Source organism: Gopherus evgoodei, chromosome 3 (genome assembly GCF_007399415.2).
Source record: "Gopherus evgoodei ecotype Sinaloan lineage chromosome 3, rGopEvg1_v1.p, whole genome shotgun sequence".
Classification (NCBI taxonomy): domain Eukaryota; kingdom Metazoa; phylum Chordata; order Testudines; family Testudinidae; genus Gopherus; species Gopherus evgoodei.
This window is the reverse complement of record NC_044324.1, coordinates 218,978,863-219,003,122: the sequence shown is the minus strand read 5'-3', so window position 1 is coordinate 219,003,122 and position 24,260 is coordinate 218,978,863. Positions and strand designations below refer to the sequence as shown.

Genomic DNA, 24,260 nt, shown 5'->3' with positions numbered 1-24,260 from the left:
GTTGGTACACTATATACAATTAGGCATTTATTACATTATATGCAATGTATACATATTTATTATATTTTTTAAATTGTGTCAGTTAATATGCTTCTGCTCTCTTTCATACCAGTTTTTGCCAAGGGCAACTCCACTGATTTCAGTGAAGTTACCACCATATAAAATTGGTGGAACACAGAGGAGAATCAGGCCCAGGATGTTTACAATTCCTCCTTTTCCTCACTGAAACAGGCACTTAACACTTTCAGATTGGGCTTAAAGGCAACCTGAGAGCAAAAAAGCCTTAAACTAGGTGTAACTATCATTCACTCCACCTTTCTGGCCCTTGTATATGGCTAAAGCAATGTCAAGAGAGTCTTAGGGTAAATGAGAATTCAGGCCAAAAAATAGATTTGCTCATATTATGGAACAATTGCAAAGCAGAAGCTTAAAAGCCAAGACATGCAAATAAAAGTTAAGCACGCACCTGATTGTTCTGCTGAATCAGATATTTCTAATTTCAGTGCAGAGTGAATTTTTCTACCTGACGTGAAAGGACTGGTGCTCCTACCATCCATGCTGACTACAATCTCAAAGTGCTATCTAGGCCTGACCTACACTAGGAAATTTGGTTGTTTTTGCTATGCCGGTCAGGGGTCTGAAAAATCCACACCCCTGAGCAGCATAGTTAAGCCAATTTATATGCCTGTATAGACAGTGCTAGGCCAATGGAAGAATTCTTCTGTCGACCCAGCCACCAACTCTTGGGCAGATGGATATGTTGACTGGAGAACCCCTGACATCAGCATAGGTAGGGTCTACACTGAAGCACTACAGGGGCTCGCTGTGCTGCTGTAGCATTTTAAGTGTACAGGAGCCCTTAGTTACGTAGGAATATTGGAGGAGGAGGAGGAGGAATAGCAGATTAGAATGTTCTGCTTTAATGTCTTGTTCCAGGAATTCATGCAACACATTAATTATACAAAATATGTTAATAAGGAATGCAACAAAAAGGTGCTGAGTTAGTTTGCTAAAAAACCCCTAATCTATTCACCTGTGTAAATGTGTTGTTTTTAAGAAATAAAAAATTAGTCCTAATCTGAACATATCTGCATGTCTTTTGAAAGCTACAGGCTATTAAGAGGTTTTTTAATTAAAAATGTAATATTAATAAAGGCAAACTCCACTGAGTTCAGAGATTTTTTTTTAATTTAAAATGCTTCCAAGTACCAGTCAAATCCTTTAGTTCTCTTTTCCTACAAAAATGAAGCAGTTGTCACACTGTAGCTGTGAAATGGTGTCCAATTTAATAATCTTTTTCAATGAAGAGTGTTAATGAAGGCCAGAGGAATCTCCCTTGGTGCCATGGAAACAATGACTATCAATAGGTTAGGAAGGACTAGATCTTTATTGACAAAAGTCAGTAAATATCCACTTCACTGTACATACACAAACCAACAAAAAACATTTCCATCAATAATACTTGAAATTTACAGATAGGCAAAGAAAGAAAAATGATGCTTCTGATTTCATGGAGCTATACCATTTTATACCAGCTGAGGCTTTGGCCCATTTTATGCGACAGACACACACCGAAACAGTACTGCATAAAGCTCCAAATAGTTTCAGTTAACAAATTACATACATATGAGCTGTATTATCTAATTATACTGAACATGTAGTTTATATTACCTGTGCCAAGCTACCTAACCCTAGCTAGTTAGAAAATGTGTATTCGCCTGAGTAGGAGACCCACCTGTGAAAAAAGTTAACTTGCTAACTCCACACAGCTCCTGATCCAAAGCCCATTTAAATCACTAGAACATTGTACTGTGGTTAGGGTCCTGTATTGTAGCTAATCCCAGCGAGGCAAACGCCAACATTTGTAGAATCCATTAACTCTGAACAGAGTCTACTCAGTACTTTTTTCTAGTATTCAGGTACTTATGGGGCCATATCACGTCTCAGTCAGGGCATCCAACTCCCACTGATATCACTGGAAACTACACACAAGAACAGAGGATAACAGAGCCCTATCTAGTTTTCTGAGTCTAGACAGACTAGCCTGGAACGCTATACAACCCAGCAGTAACCAAAGTCAGAGTAATCCCAAAGCACACATCCAGGGAAGAGTAGGTCCTGTACTTTCAGTTATCACTGTTGTTATTTATTAGGCCTCATTTAGCATCCCTCACTGGGAAAATAAACTCATCTTTAGGACCATTTTCATTTTTGCCCTGTGTTTCTCTCCCTTTCACATCCTCCTTCATGTTTCTCTCTTCCTTTTGTCTTTGCATCTCTCCTCCTTTCCTCTCCCTACCCTGCAGGAGCTACCAATTCCTGGAACCTGTGGGTTTATTACAACCGAGTTCCCCATCCCATTTGATACGATGACCAGTGATGAAATGATTAACAATAGCAAGTAAAGTGCATGCATTGGCTTTGGAGTTAACACCTCAATCAGATTAATAGGGGAGCTGATGAGTTCACACCACTGCAGTGCCCTTGTTTCAGGCTGTCTGCAGACTCAGGAAGACAGAACTGAATTAGGGCATGGCTACACAGGAAACTTCAAAGCGCTGTTGCGGGAACAATCCCGCAGCAGCGCTTTGAAGTGCGAGTGTGGTCATGTGCAAGCTCTGGCAAAGAGTTCTCCCAGAGCTCCTAGTAACCAACCTCCACAAGGGGATTAGCTCCAAGCACCAGGTGGGCGGTTCCCAGAGCTCAGAACCTGTCTTCACTGGCACTTTAAAGCACTCAGACTTGCTGCACTCTGGGGTGGGAGGGTGTGTGATTTTTCACACCCGAGCCAGCAAGTTAGAGCCTATAAAATGTAAGTGTAGACAAGCCCTGAGATGCACTCACTTAATATTTGCAAGCTTTCCTTTGACACTATGAGAGCTAGAAACTTAAAAAAAAAAAAGAGCAGATTCCACTGAATCAAATATGCTACAGGGAATGCATAACTATATCAAATAGCCCAGATCCAGTCCATAAGCTAGGTATCTGAAAGCTCTGAACTAAACACTGAAGCAATGGAGAAAAATGCAGGGCAATGCAGCATTTGATACTGAAATTTCTTTTATTGTTACAAAGTAACAATTTTACTGTCAAACTCAACTACCACCCCATTGGCTCACAAAGATCAGGGGTGGGATCTTCGGCAGTGCTCAGCACTGACCTAATTCTTCTACCTTTGAAGACAACATTGAGTGCTTTTGAAAATCCGACTCTAGATCCCATTTTTGTTACTTACAGTTGTCAGGGTAGAGACAATCTTTGTTATTGTTGTTATGTTTGCATAGTGCCTAGCATAATGGAGCTTCTGATCCATGACTCGGGCTACTAGGAGCTGCTGCACTGCAACTAATAAATAATGATTGTTACTCCCTGCCATGGAAGAATACCATCAACTATAAGGGCCAATCCTCAGCACGTGCAGACTAGCATAGCTCCATTGAGGTCACTGCAGTTATAATGGTTTACATATCTTAAAATCTGGCCCCTTGCCTTCCATTTATCCAGTGTCTGGTTATAATACAGTAGCTGAAACATACTCTTCACCACCTCAGCACAGAAACACATGCTGGTTGTCGTGAAGTATTATTTATGTATCTAGTAGGCCATTGTGAATCACCACCACATATCACATCAGAGCAAGAATGTTACAGCAATAAAGGGGTTTTTTTTAATTAAATTAACAAAATGCTAATAACGACCCCAGCAACAAAGCTGCACTCAGGTTCAGTGAATCTTTTTTCTGGGGGTTAAATTAAAAGCTCCCTAGCTTTACGAAAATGTAGGCGAGATACATTTTTCAAACTCTTTTTAATGAGAAGGAACATTTCTAAAAAATCTGATTTACCCTGTAGAGCAAATCTGAAGACAGACTAAAAACTTCAGATTGTAATCACATCATATGAGCCTCACACATTTCATTTCCCATTTTCTTGGTGCATTGCCCCAACTGCATTGCCCCATCTAATCCACAAAGCCCTAGGTTGTCTAATTACGATGTCCTTATCTGGATGTTGGCAAACTTAAATTCTTCCCTTTGAAATTATTTCCTTTTGGAGGTCAGATGAAGGCCTTGTTTAAGCAGCACATTGATGCAACCAAACACAGTATCACTTTGAATATCTATCAATTAAGGGCCTCAGTATGAAAACTATCTTTGGTGCCAGGATTTTAACAGACCTCTTAACTCAAACGTTGCATTGTGTTAGTACAGCTGTATCCACAAGCAAAAGTAAGAGAATTATATTAAAAGGATTCCAACTTCCGTCAGTTTTCTGACTGCAGAAAGAGATTATATTCATTCTTTCAAATTATGCAACGGTCTTATGCCCCTATGTAAGTGTCCCTTTACTCCCCTGCATGGGGTACCGGCATCACAGATAGCAGAAGGGGGAAGAGCAGCTTCCATGAGGCAACTACTCTCCTTCCTGGGCAGGTGGGCAGTTAGGGGCAGGCATTGGACAGAGCCTTGACTATAGTGATGTCACATATAACTTCTCTCCCACCTCCTCCCACACCAAGGAGGAAGCAAAGACCCTGTTCCTAGGGCAATACAATTACATGACTCTGCTTACTTTGGTCTCATGGTAATTCCACACTCTAGCTTCAAGTGATTACACAAATAATACTATCCTAATACCAACAGTTTAACAGTTCCTATACTTTCTCTAGGCACCTGTATATCATTGCTTACCTAAAATTAAATTCAGCACTGTACACCATGTGGTATATATAGATACACACAGACAGGCACAAAATCAACAGTAATTTCCTACAGCCTCTATTTTACACATACACATACAAACTTCAAGGAACTAAAAATAGAGAACATAAATAAAATCTACTCAATGTAGTAAGTAACCTATAAGGCAGGGGTAGGCAACCTATGGCACAGGTGCCGAAGGCAGCATGTGAGCTGATTTTTAGTGGCACTTACATTGCCCAGGTCCTGGCCAGCAGTCTGGGGGGCTCTGCATTTTAATTTTAAATGAAGCTTCTTAAACATTTTGAAACCTTATTTACTTTACATACAACAATAGTTTAGTTATATATTATAGACTTATAAAAAGAGACCTTCTAAAAAGGTTAAAATGTATTATTGGCATGCAAAACCTTAAATTAGAGTGAATAAATGAAGACCCGGCACACCACTTCTGACAGGTTGCCAACCCCTGCTATAAGGTATATAACAGGGATTGGCAAGCTTTGGCATGTGAGAAAGCCCCTGGCGGGCCGGGCCAGTTTGTTTACCTGCAGTGTCTGCAGGTTCAGCCAAATGCGGCTCCCACTGGCCACAGTTCGCTGTTCCAGGCCAATGGCGGCTGCGGGAAGTGGCAGCCAGGACATCCCTCGGCCCGCGCCACTTCCCACGGCCCCCACTGGCCTCGACCTGCAGACGCTGTAGGTAAACAAACTGGTCCGGCCCACCAGGGGCTTTCCCTGATGTGCCGCGTGCCAAAGGTTACCGACCCCCGGTATAAAACCTATGGATGATCATATTTTTAAACCCATCTTTAAACCAAATTGTTAAGTAACTTTCCAGAAGTGACACAGACGTCCTCAGATTACCATGTGTCATTTCTTGTCTAAGCCTCCAAAGAGTCATTTCGTGTTGTCCCTTGACTGACCACAAAATGGAAACAACTTCAACCTAATAAAATCAGGGACCAGAGACTAGAGGTGTAATGAAGCATACATCCACAGAGCATCAGCAACATCCTTACACAAGTGTTTGCCATCCAATGGCCACAGTATATTTGTCTGAAGAAAGGGAGATTCAATACTATGCTGAAGGCAGGCTCTGTAAGTAATCCATTCGATTAATTTTGAGAGCAGGAATGGCCAATATGCTACTCAAGCATTAAGGTCAAAATTCTCAGAAAGAGCTAGTAATTTTTGGTGCCTCAGTTTCTAGGTGCCCAACCTGGGACATTTCGAAATGTGGCCTGATTTTCAGAAAGTCCAGGGCACCCACCACATGAAAAAATAAGGTCATTTTAAGGTGTCTGAGCTTAGACCTTCAAAAATTCAAGCCCTCACAAATTGCTATTTTCTTTTTAAAATCTTGACCTAAAATTCCCATGTACTATCTAGTTAGCCTGAAAACACTTAACTATTTTCTTATATTCATGGCCTTTCTTGCCCTAATGTCAGGAACCCAGTGGTTCAACTCAATCGAAGAGATGACATAGCACTCCTTATGTTTGGATACTGCTTAGTAATGGTCTTTGGCTGGTTCTCAATGAAGACAATTCCAATCCCAGTGTTAGGCCAATAGTGAATGATTTTGAAAATTCCACACTCCATATATGATTGACTTTCAGAATTCTGTTTGTTTACATGAAGTAGCATGCAGTAAAAGATACTATTCCTATGCAGGAGAGAGTTAGATAACAAAGTTAGCATTGCTTATCTCCTGACTTTTGAGTGCTCAGAAATGCCACCTTTACATTTTCAATACACACATACACACACAGACATAAAAGATAGCAGCCTTTTCAAATTACTTTGCTAAGGCCACGTCCAGACTAGGTATTAAAATCGATTTTAGATACGCAACATCAGCTACGGGAATAACGTAGCTGAAGTCGAATTTCTAAAATCGAGGTACTCACCCGTCTGGACGGCGCGGCATCGATGTCCGCGGCTCTCCGTGTCGATTCCGGAACTCCGTTCGGGTTGATGGAGTTCCGGAATCGATGTAAGCGTGCTCGGGGATCGATACATCGCGTCCAGACTAGACGCGATATATCGATCCCCGAGCAATCGATTTTAACCCACCGATGCCGCGGGTTAGTCTGGACGTGCGCTAAGATGCTCTATAGTATTTCAGTGAAAAGAAAACATGTATCTTTTAGCCATTTCAGTATTTTTAAGACTATTAAATATATTTAGAAAATTTGCATTTAAGTTTACACACGATAATTAGTGTTTAATGTTTTTCCCTTCTGCAAATTTATTCTGATGAAAACATGAAAACATCGTATTTTTAGTGATTACTTTTTGCTAAATTATGGAGATTAAGAAAGCAAAAGATTTTTCTGTTTGAAGTGGCTAATACATTAGAGGCCAAACCCAACGCATTTAAGACACCAGAAAGACTCATATTGATTTCCAAAGCCACTGGGTTGGGACCCAAATTACAGTGCATTAAACAGCTTGCACAAAAAGCCAATGAAGCATTTAAGCCAGTAAACCTGTCATTCCAAATTAGATTTTAAAACAGAAGCAGTTTATAGTGCTCACCCATTTTGCTGCATACAAATTTCTTAGTGTATTTGCTACAATTAATTGTGCATCTGGACTTGAGCACAGCATTAGAAGTTGAGGTAATGATTTACTAGAAGGAAAAGGTAAATTCTAGTTGTGTTACTAACCTTGAACTGTCTTATGTAAGACATTCTAAGAAACTATCTTTTAGAGTTTTAAATAATTTGCTCCCATTATTCTAACATTTTACTTATGAACTGGGGTATCACCTGCTTGTTCTAAAAAAAACCAAAACCAGTAATTTCATAATCTTTATTTTTCAAAGAACTCCCAGTATAGAGCTGGTTGCCCCTTTACTGCTGGCATGCAGCTTGTCCTAGGAACACAAGTTAATGTTCTTGTTTTAACTGTCATATTGGTTAAAGTTTAATATCCTTTGTCAGAGCATAAGGAACCATATGGTGGAAGAGGGGAAAGAAGATCCAGTGGGTAGGGCAGAGGCCAAGAATTGGGAGACCTGCATTTGAGTGGCCTGCCAAAGATTTCCATTGTGAACTTGGGAAGTCCTCAGTCCCTCTGTGTTAGTTCCCTGTCTGTAAAAACAGGGATAATAGCACTGTCCTATGTCATAGAGGTGTTGTGAGGATAAATGCATTAAAGAATGTAAGGCACTCAGATATGGTGTTCTGGGGGCCCTGTAAGTACCTGCAGCAGACAGGCAAATACAGGAGGCAATAAGCAGGAGGGAAAACACAAGAACAGTGGGCTGAGGGCAGAGAGCAAAATGAGGAGAGACCACAAGGAAGAAAGGAGAATATAAAAAAAGATGGTTGTGCCTAACTGGGAACCCTGTTCCAGTAGGAACGCTGGAGATGAGGATAAGGAGACAACATGTGACCATCATACAACAAATATAAAGTCTCTGATTGCATAATAATCATTAAAAAAGGAACTCCGGGCTTCTATACCACCATATATTATTAGGCTCTCTTTCACTACAAGCAAGGGCTACACCCATGACGGAAATGTCAAGAAAATGAGTATTTCCTCTCCATTTGACTTACCAGGAGCTTCACACAGATATGCTTTTATATACAGCACTGGAGTGGAAGTAGGTCTTGAGTTTATACTTTACAAGTGTGTTTATACAGAGGAGATAAGAAAGCAAAGTACAGACCTGTATTGTCCAAGTCTGCATCCCATCCTTGATTTTTATTTAATTAGGGGGAAGAGAGGAAAGTAAGAATGAATTCTTGAATGAAACCTTTGTTTCTTGCCTTCTTTCTGTAATTCAGTTTTTCCTATGATACTACTGCATGGTGTCACTTCATTTGCATAGCTCAATGGAATTCACATATTTAAAACCCTGATAATTATTTTATAAATAATGCAAAACCTATTAAGTTGTAACTTTATATTTATATGCAAATGAAAATATTTTGAGGGACATTGTGGTAAAGGTGAAATGGAAATAATCTATCTGGGCAGATACAGGATACTCTGTGTTTGTGCTCTCTGTGGGACAATGAACTGGAGAGGGCAAACATGGCTACTTAATTCCTGTGAATACCCCCTATGGAGGACAAAACACCTAGAATGAAACCCTACTCCTACTGAAGTCAATGGAAGTTTTATCAGACTGCAGTGGGGCCAAGATTTCACCTCTAGGAGTGATCGCTCCATACTGTTTGACTTAATACACCTCTACCCCGATATAACGTGACCCGATATAACATGAATTCAGATATAACACAGTAAAGCAGTGCTCCGGGGGGCAGGGCTGCACACTCCAGCGGATCAAAGCAAGTTCAATATAACGCAGTTTCACCTATAATGCGGTAAGATTTTTTGGCTCCCGAGGACAGCGTTATATTGGGGTAGAGGTGTACTATATAACAGTTTGAACTTACTCCTGGGAATAAAAATCTTTGTATTAATAGTACTTCTGGGGAGTAAGATTTAAGGTGGCACTGCCCATGGTTTCAGAAGTAGTTCAGAAAGGTAAAACTCACTAGCTTCACCACTAGGTGAAAAAGCATCTAATATCTGACCAATCTTTGAAGAGACATCAGCAGAGATAAAATAATTTTCGATTTCTTTGGTCTACAATGGACAGCTTTATTAAGCAGTCACAGCTATTTAGTTATTCTTTCCCCCAAAGGAAAACATTAATAGAAATTTGGCAGTTCATCCAGTAAGTGGTATGTGAAGCAGAACATGTATCTTATTTTAAAAAAATCAGTAAAGATGGAATGGAATGGAATGATACTCCCCCGCCCCAAGAATGCAAACAGACTGAACATTTTGGACCAGCTGGAGTAAATGTTTGGAAATTCTTTGACTTCAGAAATATCATGGCTGAATTTTCATCATGTCTGTTGGGAAACATTATTGACTTTGAATTCTCACAAGCAGTTGCTTTTTATTGGCTCAGTTACAATTTATTAACTTTACTGGTATAAACTACAGAGTCTCCAGCAGAGACAACCCGGGCCTGTCGATAGTGGGAGGGCACAGTGAGAGCAGTGGCTTCAGCAGATGTTACTGAGCATGTTCAATCCGTGTGAACATGCTCAGTACAAGCCAAGCAGCAAATTGGGGAGAGCATGTGACCCCCATGTGACCCACACACTCGCATTGCCTCTGGTCTCAGGGGTTTTTTTTAGTTCGTGAACAATTGTGCATGAAATATTTCTAACAAAAGAGATCAGTTGTTTTTCTGACATCATAACCTTCCCCTCCTATCCAGAAAGTTAATGCATGGATATCCCACATTACATAAACTACAGATAAGGTCCTCTATTATTCATCCCCACCACCCACATGAGACAGGATTTACAGACAGTTTTCACTTATTTTCTCACTGAACATTCACCTATAAGATATTTTGCAAAAGTACCATCCTCTCCTTTTAGTCCTCTCTTCTGCAGCACACTCTTCAAAGCTGCTGTCAATTCCTCTTGCAGATACACTGTATAAATACAGTGAGTCATGAAGTTTAGTACCAGGGAAAAACACATTTATGACTCACCGACTGACAGAAAAGGTTCTCACTGGAAAAACCACAGACATGAAACGATAGTGTGTAAATGTCTCAATATGTTCATTTTCCGCTTTATCAAACACAAAGATTGCTGGAGACATATACTTTATCTAACGAAAACAGACTTTTATTATCCCACAGAATAACAAAAAATCCTCCAAGTAAATTTAATAGACATTAATGAGAGCAGCCCTAAAACAGAGGTCTAAACACACACAGCTTTGACTGTCCTATATTCAATTAGAAGACATTGGGGATATGCTGGTATGAAACATTCTGTGTCAGATAACTACTATTATTTGGCTTCACTTTGGAACAAGACCAGCTTGGTGATGTGAATAAGCCACACAGAGGAATAAAATGATCATAATACCCTACTGTCCCTCCCCTTAAAGTGTACCAGTGGCAATAGGGTATTGAGATCCTTTTAGGGAAAAGTACAGTCTTGCTCAGAATGTGTAATTTGTTCTTGTATCACACTCTCTCATCTAAGCTATGGAAATAAACAGGGACTGAGCCATGTACAGCATTGAACTGACTCACAGACAAGTGTGCCAACATACCAAGCAGAATAATCCTCAAAGCACAACCATTTTCTTGGTCCTTTCAGTGAGGCCAGCTACATATCTCAGTGGATGAAGCCTCTGGAAAAAAAGTTTTATTGGCCCTTACTTCTCATCCAACGTGTTTACTGCTCCAAGATTCTGAAGTTCTCCAGAATGCACTAAACATAGCACTCTTTTGCTGTGTTAAAGCAAACTTTACAAATACTCAAGATTAATGCAAACTTTTGCTTTAAACAGAAACATAGCTGCAACCTGGATGATGACATAGCAAGGCACTGCACCACGTATTGAGATTACAGGGGTTTATATATCATCGGAAAACAGAAACAGACTATTTAGTAATGTAGGAAAACGGCATGGTATCCTGTGGAATCTTTTTGATAGAGTGTTATTCTCTCTCTGTTATGACCTCAGCTACCTTTCTTGAATAATTCATAGCCAGTATTATAGAATCCCCTTGAGTTTTGCCATCCCTTCATGTTTCAGAGATGCCTGTTCTGTCAAGGTTCTCTTCCCTGTACTCAACACCTGTCCTCCTGCACATTAATTTCTCTCCTAGCCTATGCTGGATACAGATACATGTGTATTCTTGAGATCCCTACCAGATGTCTTTGGCAAACACCAGTGTCCCTTGGCACCTGTCAGCTTTCCTCCAGCTCCTAGTCTGAATGATCAACCCTGTGAAACCTAGTCAGCCAACTGTCTGTGCCAGCTCTCTGGTTCCACTTTAGTTAAGGGAGATCTTTCCCTTTCCTAAATGGTTCTTCAGTGCCTTATAAATGCAACTTCTTCCACTTGATATCATCTCCACCCACAGACATGCTGAAGTCCTTACTGTCTTGCTGTCCTTATCCACAGAACTGGAAGAAATCTAATATAGGGGCTCTGGACATGAGTCTTTTTCTTAGTAATCTAAATGTAGCTTCCAGGTTCTCTCTCCTAGGCCTCTGTTTATTAGTTGCACCAATATGAACAACCACAGTGGGCTCTTCCCAAGCACTCACTAGAGAAGTTTGTCTATGTCTTGGGAGATCTCCAAATTGGTAGAGCAGTCAACTGTTCTCACAGTTCTCACCACATACCAGCTATTGGTATTTCTAATGACACAGTAAGTCTATGTGAGCCCAACCACTTCACTATTTGATTCTTTTGAGAGAGACTGAAGAAAGAGGTTACATGTCTTTTAATATAAAATATCTATATACCCCTTATCCTTTCAATGCAATGAAGATAATTTGGCCTTGAGATTCATACACCGAGGTTACATATAACACTTCTAAGATGAGGCACCAAGAGCTGATGTCTCATTGACAGTCACTGGGACATCAGTGCTTATGTTGCTTTACCCTATAGCTCTAATTATGACTTATTTAATTTGTTCCTTTATATTAGTAATGCTCTTCTAAATGGATTTTCCATACAGCTGACATGCTTCTTTTTCTTACATGCTAAGGTTTTTCTGGTTGTTTTTTTGGTTTTGTTTTTAAAATCAGATATCTAAGTATTTACTCTACAAGGCAATTTGGATTCCATTCTGAATACATATATTTACTGACAAGATCGGAAAGATGCCAAATGTGGTGGTCTGATCTATTATAGTGTGTTTAATTTTCTTGTGTCAAGAAAAGAGGATAAATAGTGAGATGATATTGAGGTTACAACACATGCTAACAAAACTCAGGAAATTCAATGCTAAAAATTGCTGATCAGTCTCCTTGAGCTAATACCATTGCTCTTTCTTTATGTAAAACACTGTAGGATAGAGCTGAATGTCAGCCGTAGGCCAAAGCCAGGAAGCTCCAAGCTATGTGTCATATAAACATGTTATCCTTCTCTCAGTCACAGTTCATTTGCCTTCTGATTTTTGAGCCCTTAAATTGACTCATGTCATGTTTTCAAGCTCTTCTCTGCAACCACAAAGGCTAGAAATGCACTTGTAAAAAAAGAAAGCTGAGAATTTTGCCTAATCACACAATTCCAGAATCTGGTACTTTAAGTAAGACATCAAATATCATGAGACTGGCAAAACCATGAGTGTTGGCAATGCTGTCTTTCCTGCTGAATTCCTTCAAGAAATTGTTTCCCTGCCCCTAAAGAAATCCTCACTTGATCCATTTCCCTTTCCCCACACGCCCTCATTCCACTTGTCTACACCTCTATGCTTACTGAGCAATCTGTTCCCAATGTCTTGAATTTCTTCCCTCTAATTTCTTCCTTGATCCACTCCAGTTTGACTTAGGCCTTCTCTAGCCCACTGACATTACTCTAAACCTAGAGTCTCTTCATACTCCTCAATCTCCCGGCTATCTTTGAATCAGTCAGTCACAAACATTTCCTAAAAAACCTTCTTTTGGGCTTCTATGTCTCTCTTTTCCTGGTTATCCACTTACAAGGATAATCACTTCTTCAGCGTTACCTTCTATGAATCTTCTTCCTGTCACCTCCTCTGATCTAATGGTGTCCCTGACCTCAAGGGTTTCTTCTTGATTCCCTTATTTCCTACGTTTACACTCACCATGTGGGTGTCCACATACCCATAATCAGGGTCCCACTATCACCTATTTGCTGTCCTCTCAAATCTCCCCAACCACCCTGAACAAACCCTCCACTGTTCAGACACTCATCTCTCTGTCTTTCCAGCATCTTCTCATCAACATCCCACCACTTTATTAAATTAAAGTCCAGAAGTGGTCACCAACAACATATAGAAATCTTAAGCTGAATACCTCTGTTTAGGAATTGGTGGTCACATATACCACATAAAAATCACCCTTTTTCAGAAATCTCAGGCCAAACAGCAATCCCATCTGACTTTAGTAACAGAGATCAAGGCAGAAAGCCAACTCTTGCAGCTTACCACAGCTTTCCCAGAAGAATTTTCATCAAAACACGAAGGCCAAGTTTACACTATCAAACTTACAGCAGCACAGCTGTACTGATTCAGCTCCGCTGCTGTAAGATCACTCATGTAGCCGCTCTATGCTGACAGGAGAGCGCTCTCCCGTCGGAATAGTAAAACCACCTCAATAAGCAATAGTAGGTATGTCAGCAGCAGCAGTTCTCACACCCACATAGCGCTGGGCACACAAGCACTTATGCTGGCGAAACTTACGTCGCTCAGAGGAGTGTTTTTTCCCCACACCCATGAGAAACATAAGCTTTGTCCACATAAATGGTAGTGTAGATATGGCCTAACAATAATACACATTTCTTCCAAGACTATATACTATTCATATGCCAAGAAAAAGCTTGTAAGACTACATGTGGCAGCTCTGCCTGGTGTCTTCTGCCATAACAGCACTCTCACTCCACTCTATCCTGCTTACTCCCGTCCACAAGGAGCACACAGAGCACTAGTGTCAGGAATATGCTGATGGAAACCTATTTAAACATTTATTTGTTTTCTCCTCTGGATTTGAGAGTTTATAGAGATCTCTAAAAGTGGAACAACAAGCCTCATACGGTAGGATCAAAGCAGTGACCAAACTAGAGGAGGAAAGGTTGAAAGTAAAACATGCTGGTAAGTGCAGATGCTGAATCCAACACTTTATTATACTCAGGGATTTGTGTTATATGGGATGTGCTCATTAATTTAGAATTGTGTATGTTATGTATCTGATGCGAGTCAAAACATGGTGGTAAAACCCAGAGGGGAGTGTCAATCAGTTGAATATACATTTTCTGGCTAAAGGCTTTCTGGAATACTGGCACCTGGGGAATTCCCATGGCTGATAGTAACAACAAACCTATCGACAACTTATATTAATTCTGGAAAAAAATAATCACTGAGGCTGCTGGAAAATAGGTTTTAACTGCTCTTTTGGAAAAGAGTAAGTTAGCTTGTTTAAGTAATGTAATTAACATCTGGGGGAAGTGATTAAATCCCATCTCTTTCCAGAGACCATAAAAAGAAAACTGCCTGTGAGTAAAAATTGTTCTTTCACTTGTATGCCATAATTTCAAGACCTGTTTTTAATATGGCAATATTTGGACAATATTTTGTTGCTATTGCTATTAGTGCCAGTCAATATTATTTCTCTCTATATATAACAACCCAGGCAAAATGGTCCCAAAAATAAAAAAAATCTTACCAGCCCTGATAGAAATCTGTTCACATATCCTTAAACACCAATACGTGCACTTCTCCCTGCGCTATGTAACATACACACACACACTCATACATGCAGACGTCATACCAATCTCTCACTCACACACACAAATCCTTTTTGTGTCTCAAACTACACAAGCACACACCTCATCATTCACTCAGTTCTCAAGGTTATCTCGTTTGGGCACATGCCTGCCATTCACCTCTCCATTTACCCTCAGCCTATCAATTCTCTAACCATACCCCACATTCACCAGTTCTCTTCCCGACACACCTTTCAGCACCATCTATCCACAGTTGCACCAGCCATATATGCCTCACCCTGGCTTCCTCATGATTGCAGCATCTTTCCTTCAGTTGAGCTGTGAGTCTTCCCCTGATGGAAGCCCTCTAACCTCTCTTGCTGGCTGCTCCCAGTCCCCCCAGAAAGGGCTGGGGGCCCTGCTCTGCCCCTTCCTCCACTTACGAAGTTGCCCATGAGGGCTGGTAGAATATTTTGGCCTCTCCCTAGAGGCGGGTAAGGAGCTGGGTATTATCTGTTCCTTTCACTAGGCCTGGGGAAGCAATCTCTGGAACTGGGCAGAAGGAGCAGCCAGCTAGGGCCAGCCATGGGAGAAGGCCTCAGAGTGGTTAAGTAGGAGCACCACGGCCATGCCATCTGGTGAGGAGGGAACCATCTTGGCCCAGGAGAGGCAGAGCCCAGAGGGGCTGCTGATCATCCCTCCCCTTCCTCACGGTCCCAGAGGATTCAGCTGTTACACAACTGACCCGCCACATGCTCTGCTGCTGAACTGAAGGCAGAGCAAGGGACAGCAGTGGCAGCTCCTCTCCTATTGCCTGGCAGCTGCAGCACTGGTTACACTCAGCTCATGTTTTTAAGATTTTGTTCACAGCCTTAAGGGCGAGAGCCTGTTTTTAAATTTATTTTCAATAAATTCAGTTTCTGCAGAACCTGACCACAGTAGTCTCCCTTGCCCAAAGATACTATTATAAATCAGAGGCAGCATGTCCTAGCGGACCAGGACTCAGATGAGATGACCTGGGTTCTAGTCCCAGCTTTATCATGTCTGCTGTGTCCTTGGACAAGTCATTTTCCCTTCTTTGTGCCTCTCTTTCCCCTCCTACCCATTGTCCACCTTGTTGATTTAGACTAAGTTCTTTGGGCCAGGGAACAGCTCCTACTATGCATTTGTAGAGTGCCTAGTGCAAGGGGCAGCATAATACGTGCTGCCAAAGTATAAATAATTATAATAAGCACACATCTAGGGGCAACATCCCTTTGATAAAATGAATTTACTGCAGACCTTTGACTGCCTCTGCCCATTAATCTCTCTTTGCCAGGATTAATAACATTCCAATCTTGTGAGCAGCTTTAAACAGCTGCTGTTTCCTTAAGCAGCCTACCACAAGCATGCTTCCTTTCTTTCTCCCCAAATGTGGAATTTCACATGAACATACCCATCCCACGCCCACGTACAAGATACACAGGCAGCACCTTTTCATATTCACTCCCAGAACAGTGAATTTAAGATCTGTGATCTCATGACTACCAAGGCTAGAACTTGGGAGTTTACCACTGAACACTGCTGCTTTCCATTAAGACAGAGCACATGCATCTAGTCCTGGGCTGTCTAGAGATATTAAATATTTAAAGATGACCTTTTTATGTCCAGAAAAACTACTTGAGGTTATCTGCAGAAGTTCTACAAAATATATTAGTTATGTTTCTTTCTCTCCCTCTGCTTCTAAGCACAGTTGGACATAGTAAATAAGGCACCTGGCTTTACAGATAGAAGTATACAAAAAATAATCAAAAAATTTAAGTGGCTTCCTGTTAAATATGTAGCTTATACTAGACTTTATTTTTATAACAGTGACATTCCATATGTGGTACTAGGCAATGTACAGACATGCAGGATGACCCAATTCCTGCTCCAAAGAGCTTATAAAGTAAAACAATAAAAAGGTGAGGGAAAGAGATACAAGGTATAAGCAAAGTGGTCAGAGTGATCACTTGGAAGATCATATTTCTCTTGTCCTGTTGGTTATATGTTCATATAATAAGAGATGAAGTTTTGGGGGGGACTTGCAAGTTACTTAGCTGATCCCAAAACTTGTGGTTTCACTACCACTCATGGGTAATATAGCCATAACAAACTCATGCCAAAAAAAATTGTACAATGCCACCACAGATTCTTGCTATATAATCCCACACTTCAGAAATTCATTAAATTTAAAAGTTAGGCTGTTTATGTGTATTTCCTCACAAAACGCAGACACTAAAAAAAAAAGGAACTAACAAGTCAAGACAACATTCACACCCAATACAACAACCTCTAAACATCAGCCTGCTACCATCATGACACCCAGCTCAGCACACTAAACACCTTCTCCAACATGTTGACATTCAATTATATTGCCACCCTCAGAACTTGCATCACAGAATGACAAGTCTCGCTGTGATGTATAATATTCACTCCAGTCTTCTAACAACAAACACAATTTTAGAATGACAGTTCCCGGCCAATAGGAGCTGCGGAGTTGGCATTCGAGGCAGAGGCAGCGCACGGAGACCTCTTCCCCGAGGGGCTGCAGGGATGTGCAGGTAGCTTCTGGGAGCGGTGTGTAGTTTGGATGCAGGCTCTGGCCTGGGGGTTGGGATGCAGGAGGAGGTGAGGGGTGTGGGTTCTGACCAGAGAGCACCTACCTCAGGTGGCTCCCAAAAGCAACCGGCACATCCCTCTGGCAGCATCTGCTAGGCGGGGGGACCTAGAGATCTCTGCGCACTGCTCCCACAGCTCCCATTGGCCGCAGTTCCTAGCCAGTGGGATCTGTGGAGTTGGCGCTCAGGGTGGAGGCAGCACACGGAGACCCCTTGCCTTGCCCTATGGGCTTCAGGGACATGCTGGCCGCTTTCAGGAGTGGCACAGAGCTAGGGCAGGTAGGACGCCTGTTCCCTGGTGTGCTGGGAGGCAGCCCGTGGACCCTCTGGAGTACCCTTGGGGGACTCCCAGGGGTCCACACACCCCAGTTTGAGAAACGCTGCTTTAATATAATGATACTAGAAAAACATGTGCACCATTAAACTCAGCCTGCTAGCAAAACAGGAATTAGAAATGACAAGATAGATAGTTACTAACAACTTCATACCAGACTCAGCTGGAAAGCAGCTGTGTTTCAATATCCTTGTGACAAAGAAGGGTTCTGCAGACTATGCTTAGAATTTGAATCTTGGACTCTGCTTTGCAGTGCAAAATTTGATGGGTATAAGTTATCTGCATCAATAATAATGCAGGAAAAATGGAGGTTTGAAAGCATTCAAGGAGGTGAACTATCTATGAAAGGTAAACCCCTAGCAGCCTGTTTGTCTTGTGAACGTGAGAAATAGCTCTACAAAACTATCTTATACATAACAGATGTGGCTGTCTTGCTTAGTATTTCCATCTACATTTTATTAAAGTTTCAAAATAAGGTAAGTATGTTCAAAAAGGAATTGTTGGGTGTGGCGTGACAGAGGCCTAACATACTAAATGAGTTGGAAAAGCAGACAAGAGGTCTCATTCTCATTTACACTATTGCTCCTTCTTCTGACACCAGTGTTACATTCCAATACAAACACTGCCCTTCTGTTAAGAGGTAGCAAATCAGCCTCAGTCAAGGAAAAAAATCACTGACTCCCAGTCTGGGTATATTTTATGTGTAACTTCTTTTATTTATACATATGCACCAGTCCTGGAACAGAGGTGGTCAAACAGCATGCAAGGCAATCCATCCTTTCAGGAATCTCAGCCTAACTCCAGTGCCCAGTTCTCAGAAAACATCTGTCTCTCATGAACTGGCTCTAACCAGAGACCAACTCCCGTGTTGCTCACAGAGCTCGTGCTCTAAGGGCCACTCACTGCCTTAACACAGAACCTTGCGTAAGAAAAACTGACTACGACAAAACGCGACTTCCCAAAACTGAACACTTGCTCATATGGTGGATCTGTCTACACAGCTGCTGGGAGCGAGTCTTGCAGCCTCGGTCAACTAAAAAAGCTTACTAAAAAAGCAATATGGACATTTCAGCTCAGGCTCTGAAGCTTACCCACCCATCTCTAAGGACAGCTCCAGCTGAGCCCAAACATCAAAGCAACGTCTACATGGCTATTTTTAGTGCTCCAGCATGAGGCTGTTGACCCAAGCTGTGAGACTGGCTCCCAGCAGCTGTGTACACATACCCTACATTTAACAGAAACACCTGGTGACACCTGCCATAACAACTATGCCTCTTTGTGCTGGGTCATTGAGAAAACATCCGTCAGAAGAGGGAGTAGCTCAGAAGAGGAAAACACATTTACTTTCTGTCTTGGGGAATCCTGAAGCAGCAGGTTCATCTTCAATGTCTGAGATGTTGAAGGAAGATATGAATTGATACATCTCTTATTCAAATACAACCCTAATTTCACAGAGAAAGATACAGACTCTGTCCTGAAAAATATACAGTCTAAGTCCCCAATCCTGCAAAGACTTAAGTACAAGCCTAACTTTACACACAAGGAATAGTTTCATTATAGTCAATGGAACTATTGCCTGTGTGTAAAGTTAAGCACATGCTTAGGTATTTGCAGGATCAGGGCCTAAAACAGAACCTTAATCTAATGCCAATTTATCACAACAAAATGAAGAAATACCACCACAAAATGTACACGGTATGCATGCCACATGTAGTAATTTGGAGTGGAACTCATGTGTACTGCCTGTTCACATTGCTGTAAAGTGATTCACTTGATTGGGAGTGATGCGATACAAAAAGTACATATAACTGGATAAATTACAAATGTTAATTTGTTCATATTAGGCAGAAGTAGTATCATGCAGGTGGCTGCTCAGTATACCTTGTAGATTAACAATGTTATAAAATTAACATTTCTTATAACCCTTGTGATTCATTCAAGCAGCCGTCCCAGTCCCAAAACTACACGAGGGAGAGGCTGTGATTCCAACATAAAAAGTAGGTTTTGGAAATAATATTTTAGGAGAGATATCTGTAATGCCAGCTGACAACATTTGTCAGCATACATGTAAATTAAACATCTCCATGGTACAAGTCAGATCTATTCCAGAACTGCATGCTTGCCAACAGAGCCCAGTGGTTGCTGGAACATATCTGATATTTACTTCATTGTCATGGGTGTTACATTGACCTGACTTTTCACTGAGCCTCTGAAGCTTTGTGCTCATGTTTTGGATGCCAAGCATAAACTGTTGAAAACCAACAAGCCAAGAAAAATTCTATTGTCCATCAGGTCAGGACAACCCAAACTAGTTCCAGAAAAGTGACAATTAATTGCTGCATGCCAGACAAGCTGCTCCTCCGCACTTAGCGATACTCAGAGCATGGACTGATGATGGGTGCAGTCCATTTCAAGAATGGAAATGAAAGCTCACCCTTACTTTAGTTTACTTTTAAACACCTCTGGATGCAAAAAAAGAAAGCTGATATGGTCCTCTACTTTTCCTAAACTCCTCTGTGACAGCTCAGTCAGACCCCATCATGCACTTTGAGAAGACAAAATGACCAACTATACAGTACGCGCATTTTTCCCAAATTACAGTCTTGGGAGTAGCTGCTATTTAGAGATGGGATCAAAAAGAAGACTAAAGGAAGAGTCCTTTATTAAATATTTGTTCACCAGGAAGGTACTTACAGACTATGATAACCCCTTAACCTTCGCTTTGTTAAGCTAAATAGATTGAGATCCTTGAGTCTATCACCATAAGGCCTGTTTTCTAACGCTTTAGTCATTCTCGTGGCTCTTCTCTGAACCGTCTCCAATTTATCACCATCTTTCTTGAAATGTGGGCACCAGAACTGGACACAGCACAGTCCAGTAGCAGTCGCAACCCTGACAAACAGAGGTAAAATAATTCCTCTATTCCGACTTGTGTCCCCTGTTTACACATTCAAGGATCACATTAGCCCTTTTGGCCACAGTGTCACAATGGGAGCTCATGTTCTGCTGATTAACCACCAGAACCCTCAAATCTTTTTCAGAGTCACTGCTTCCCAGGATAGAGTACTCCATCCTGTACGTATGGCCTGCCTTCTTTGTTTCTAGATGTACATATTCATATTTAGCCATATTAAAGTGCATATTGTTTGCTTTGTCTAGTTTACCAAGAGATCCAGATTGATCTGTATCAATGACATTTCCTCTTCATTACAACCAATTTGTGTCATCTGTAAACTTTATCAGTGATTTTATGTTTCCTTCCAAAATATTGATAAAACTGTTACAATCCGTGTGGGATCCCACCACAAATGTACCAACTTGGTGATGATTTGCCATTTTAATCCATGCCATGACACTAGTGAGGCCTCAGGTGGAGTATTGTCTCCAATTCTGGCAGCACACACTGAGATTTGTCTACATCTTTCCTAAAGTATCCAATGGAAAGCAACAAAAATTATAAAAGGTCTACAAAAGGAAAGGTTAAAAAAATTGGGTTTGTTTAGATTTGAGAAAAGACGACTGAGATGGAGACCCAATAACAGTCTTCAAATATGTTAAAGGCTGCTACAAAGAGGATGGTGATTAATTGTTTTCCATGTCCACTACAGGTAGGACAACAAATAATGGGCTTAATCTGCAGCAAAGGTGATTTAGGTTCAATATTAGAAAAATCTTTCTAATTATAAACTCTGGAATAGGCTTCCAAGGGAGAAATCATCATCACTGAAGGTTTTTAAGAACAGGTTGGACAAACACCTGTCAGGGATAGTCTGGGTCAGGGGTAGGCAACCTGCGGCACGCGACCTGATTTTCAGTGGCACTCACACTGCCCGGGTCCTGGCCACCAGTCCAGAGGGCTCTGCATTTTAATTTAAATTTAAATGAAGCTTCTTAAACATTTTACAAACCTTATTTACTTTACATACAACAATAGTTTAATTATATATTATAGACTTACAGAAAGAGACCTTCTAAAAACATTAAAATGTATTACTGGCACATGAAACCTTAAATTAGAGTGAAAAAATGAAGACTCGGCACATCACTTCTGAAAGGTTGCCGACCCGTGGTCTAGGTTTCTTTGGTCCTGCCACAGAGCACAGGGCTGAACCTGATGACTTCTCAAGGTCCCTTGTAGCCTTGCAATTCTATGATTCTATGTTAATTTTATATTGTTCTAGTTTTTTAATCAAAATGTCATGTGGCACCAAGTCAAACACCTTACAGAAGTCGAAGTATACTACATCAGCACTATTAACTTTATCAACCGAACTTGCACTCTCATAAAAATAAAAATGATATCAAGTTAGTCTGATACTATCTATTTTCCATAAACCCATGCTGACTGGCATTACTTATATTACCCTCCTTTACACACAGGAAGTCTGTGGAGCAGGTGAGAGTGGAACCCAGGTCTCCTAAGTCTCAGAGTAGCACTCTGATCTCTGGGCCATCATTCCTCCAAATGTACTCAGCATCTTGCTCTTGAAGAAGGAAGATTTTAAAAACCCAAACTATTCATTTTAGAAAACCAAGACATTTCGAATAATTATATTTTCTTCAAGAACAACCTGACTCTCACATTTGGTCGTATGAGAACAAGTGACCTTCCAAATATATTTTCTATTCTGAAAAGCAGAGTGAGATCCTAGTTAAGGGATATAGATTAAGCAGAAGTTTTTCAAATGTGAGTGCCCAAAATAGGTGCTTAAACAGGCATTTAGGTACCTAAATGAAAGCGGCCTGATTTTCTGAGGTGCTGAGTACTCTCAACTTTCACTAAAGTCTATGAGAGCTTCACTGATCAGCACCTTTGATAATCAGGACACTTTATATAGGTATCTACAGAGGGGTTTAGGAGCCATACTTAACAAGGCAGATACTCAAAAGGCACAAAGAGCAGTTAGGCACCCAACTTTTATCGGCAGTTAATAGGAGTTGGATGCTTAGCTGCCTTGTATGCCTTTGAAAAAAAAACTCTCCCTCCATAAAGAAGGGTCCCTAAAGTTAGGCTCCTATGTCTTTATTTAGGCTGCTAAGTAAGTGACCTGATTTTCAAAACGGTTGCTCACTCAGAAGGTTCTACTGATGTCAATGGGAGCTACTGAGCAATCAAGCACTCTTCCAAATATGGATTTGGAAGCCCAACTTTAGGTACCTATTTCTGAAAATATGGACCAAAATCTTCCAGAGGGGATGAAGTCAGTAAACCTGCTATTTGGATTTGATTAATAGGCTGTGTAGAAGCTACTTGGAAGCAAAAAAGTCTGAGTTTGTTCACAGTCTGGGTTACTACAATACAGAGGAAAGTTTAAAGTGCAAGATAGTGGAAACATTTAATACGGTTCAAAGGAGTGATTTCTCACTGGCACCAAGTTTCATAGCATTAGACATTTAAATTCATAATTATGAATTAACTCCCAAACAACACTCATTGTATTGCATTTAGTAAAGTTCCATATTCTACATGTACTTCTGCTATTTAGTTATCAAGTAACAATATCTTGTATAATTTTAAAAGAACATCTGCTGTGTAATCTAGTCTGGTGCTTCCAAAAGTAAAATTAAAGTACTAATCTCAAACCTGTGATTATCTGGCCCTGAGTTTCTCAATTCATAGGGAATAAATGCCTTTATAAAATTCATTAACATATAGCTATCAAAGGTACCAAGCATAATGAGACTTTTGCACGTATACATTTAAATGAGCAACCACATTCTGAATATTGTATAGGTTTTAAAAACAATCTCTACACCACTAAGGCCAATACTGTAGTAGGACCATTATAGGTACTCTACCAGTCAAACTTAAGCAAAATCTTTTCTTAGCCTTTGCCATGATAGATCTTACTTAAGAATGTGCATAACTTTAAACGTGCATAGTCCCACTGAAGTCAAGTACCTCACTGCATCAGGGCACTACTGATCAGGATTGAGTTCCTTTCACTTGCCTTTCTTAAATTCATCACACTTGTCCTATGAAATCCAGATTTCTATCAGGAAGCTACTCCAAATCAAGCTCTGATAACGAAGTAAAGTTTTTTTCCTTCTGTACAATTTGCCGGAATTCAAAAGAGTACACCAGGCTTGGTTACACACAGAGAAGAAAATAATTACTTACCTGTAACGTATTTTGTCGATCTGCCTCTTCTCCCATCCTGGAAAGGAAACATCCCTGCAGACAGTATTATAGCTCCGCCTATACCAGGAAGCAAGGAGGCAATAAATAAATAAAAGTCTGCCAGCCACAACTGACACACAGTTTCCTGGTAGGTGGAGTTATAATAATGTCTGTAAGGATGTTGATTTGGAAGGAAGAGGTGGCTGTATGACAAAGTATA

At 40.8% G+C, this 24,260-nt stretch overlaps 1 protein-coding gene across 4 annotated transcripts in view; it reads right to left on the bottom strand.

The window, feature by feature from the left end:
• Positions 1–24,260, bottom strand: part of RIN2 (Ras and Rab interactor 2) — a 131,348-nt gene that overhangs the window by 84,481 nt on the left and 22,607 nt on the right. Inside the window, exon 2 of one of the 4 annotated variants that reach the window (XM_030558112.1) lies at positions 24,041–24,118. The exons of the other annotated variants lie outside the window; for them this stretch is intronic. Coding sequence (XP_030413972.1) covers positions 24,041–24,076 — 36 coding nt within the window. The 5' untranslated portion in view covers positions 24,077–24,118. The remainder of the gene's footprint in view (positions 1–24,040; positions 24,119–24,260) is intronic. 4 annotated transcript variants of the gene reach the window in all.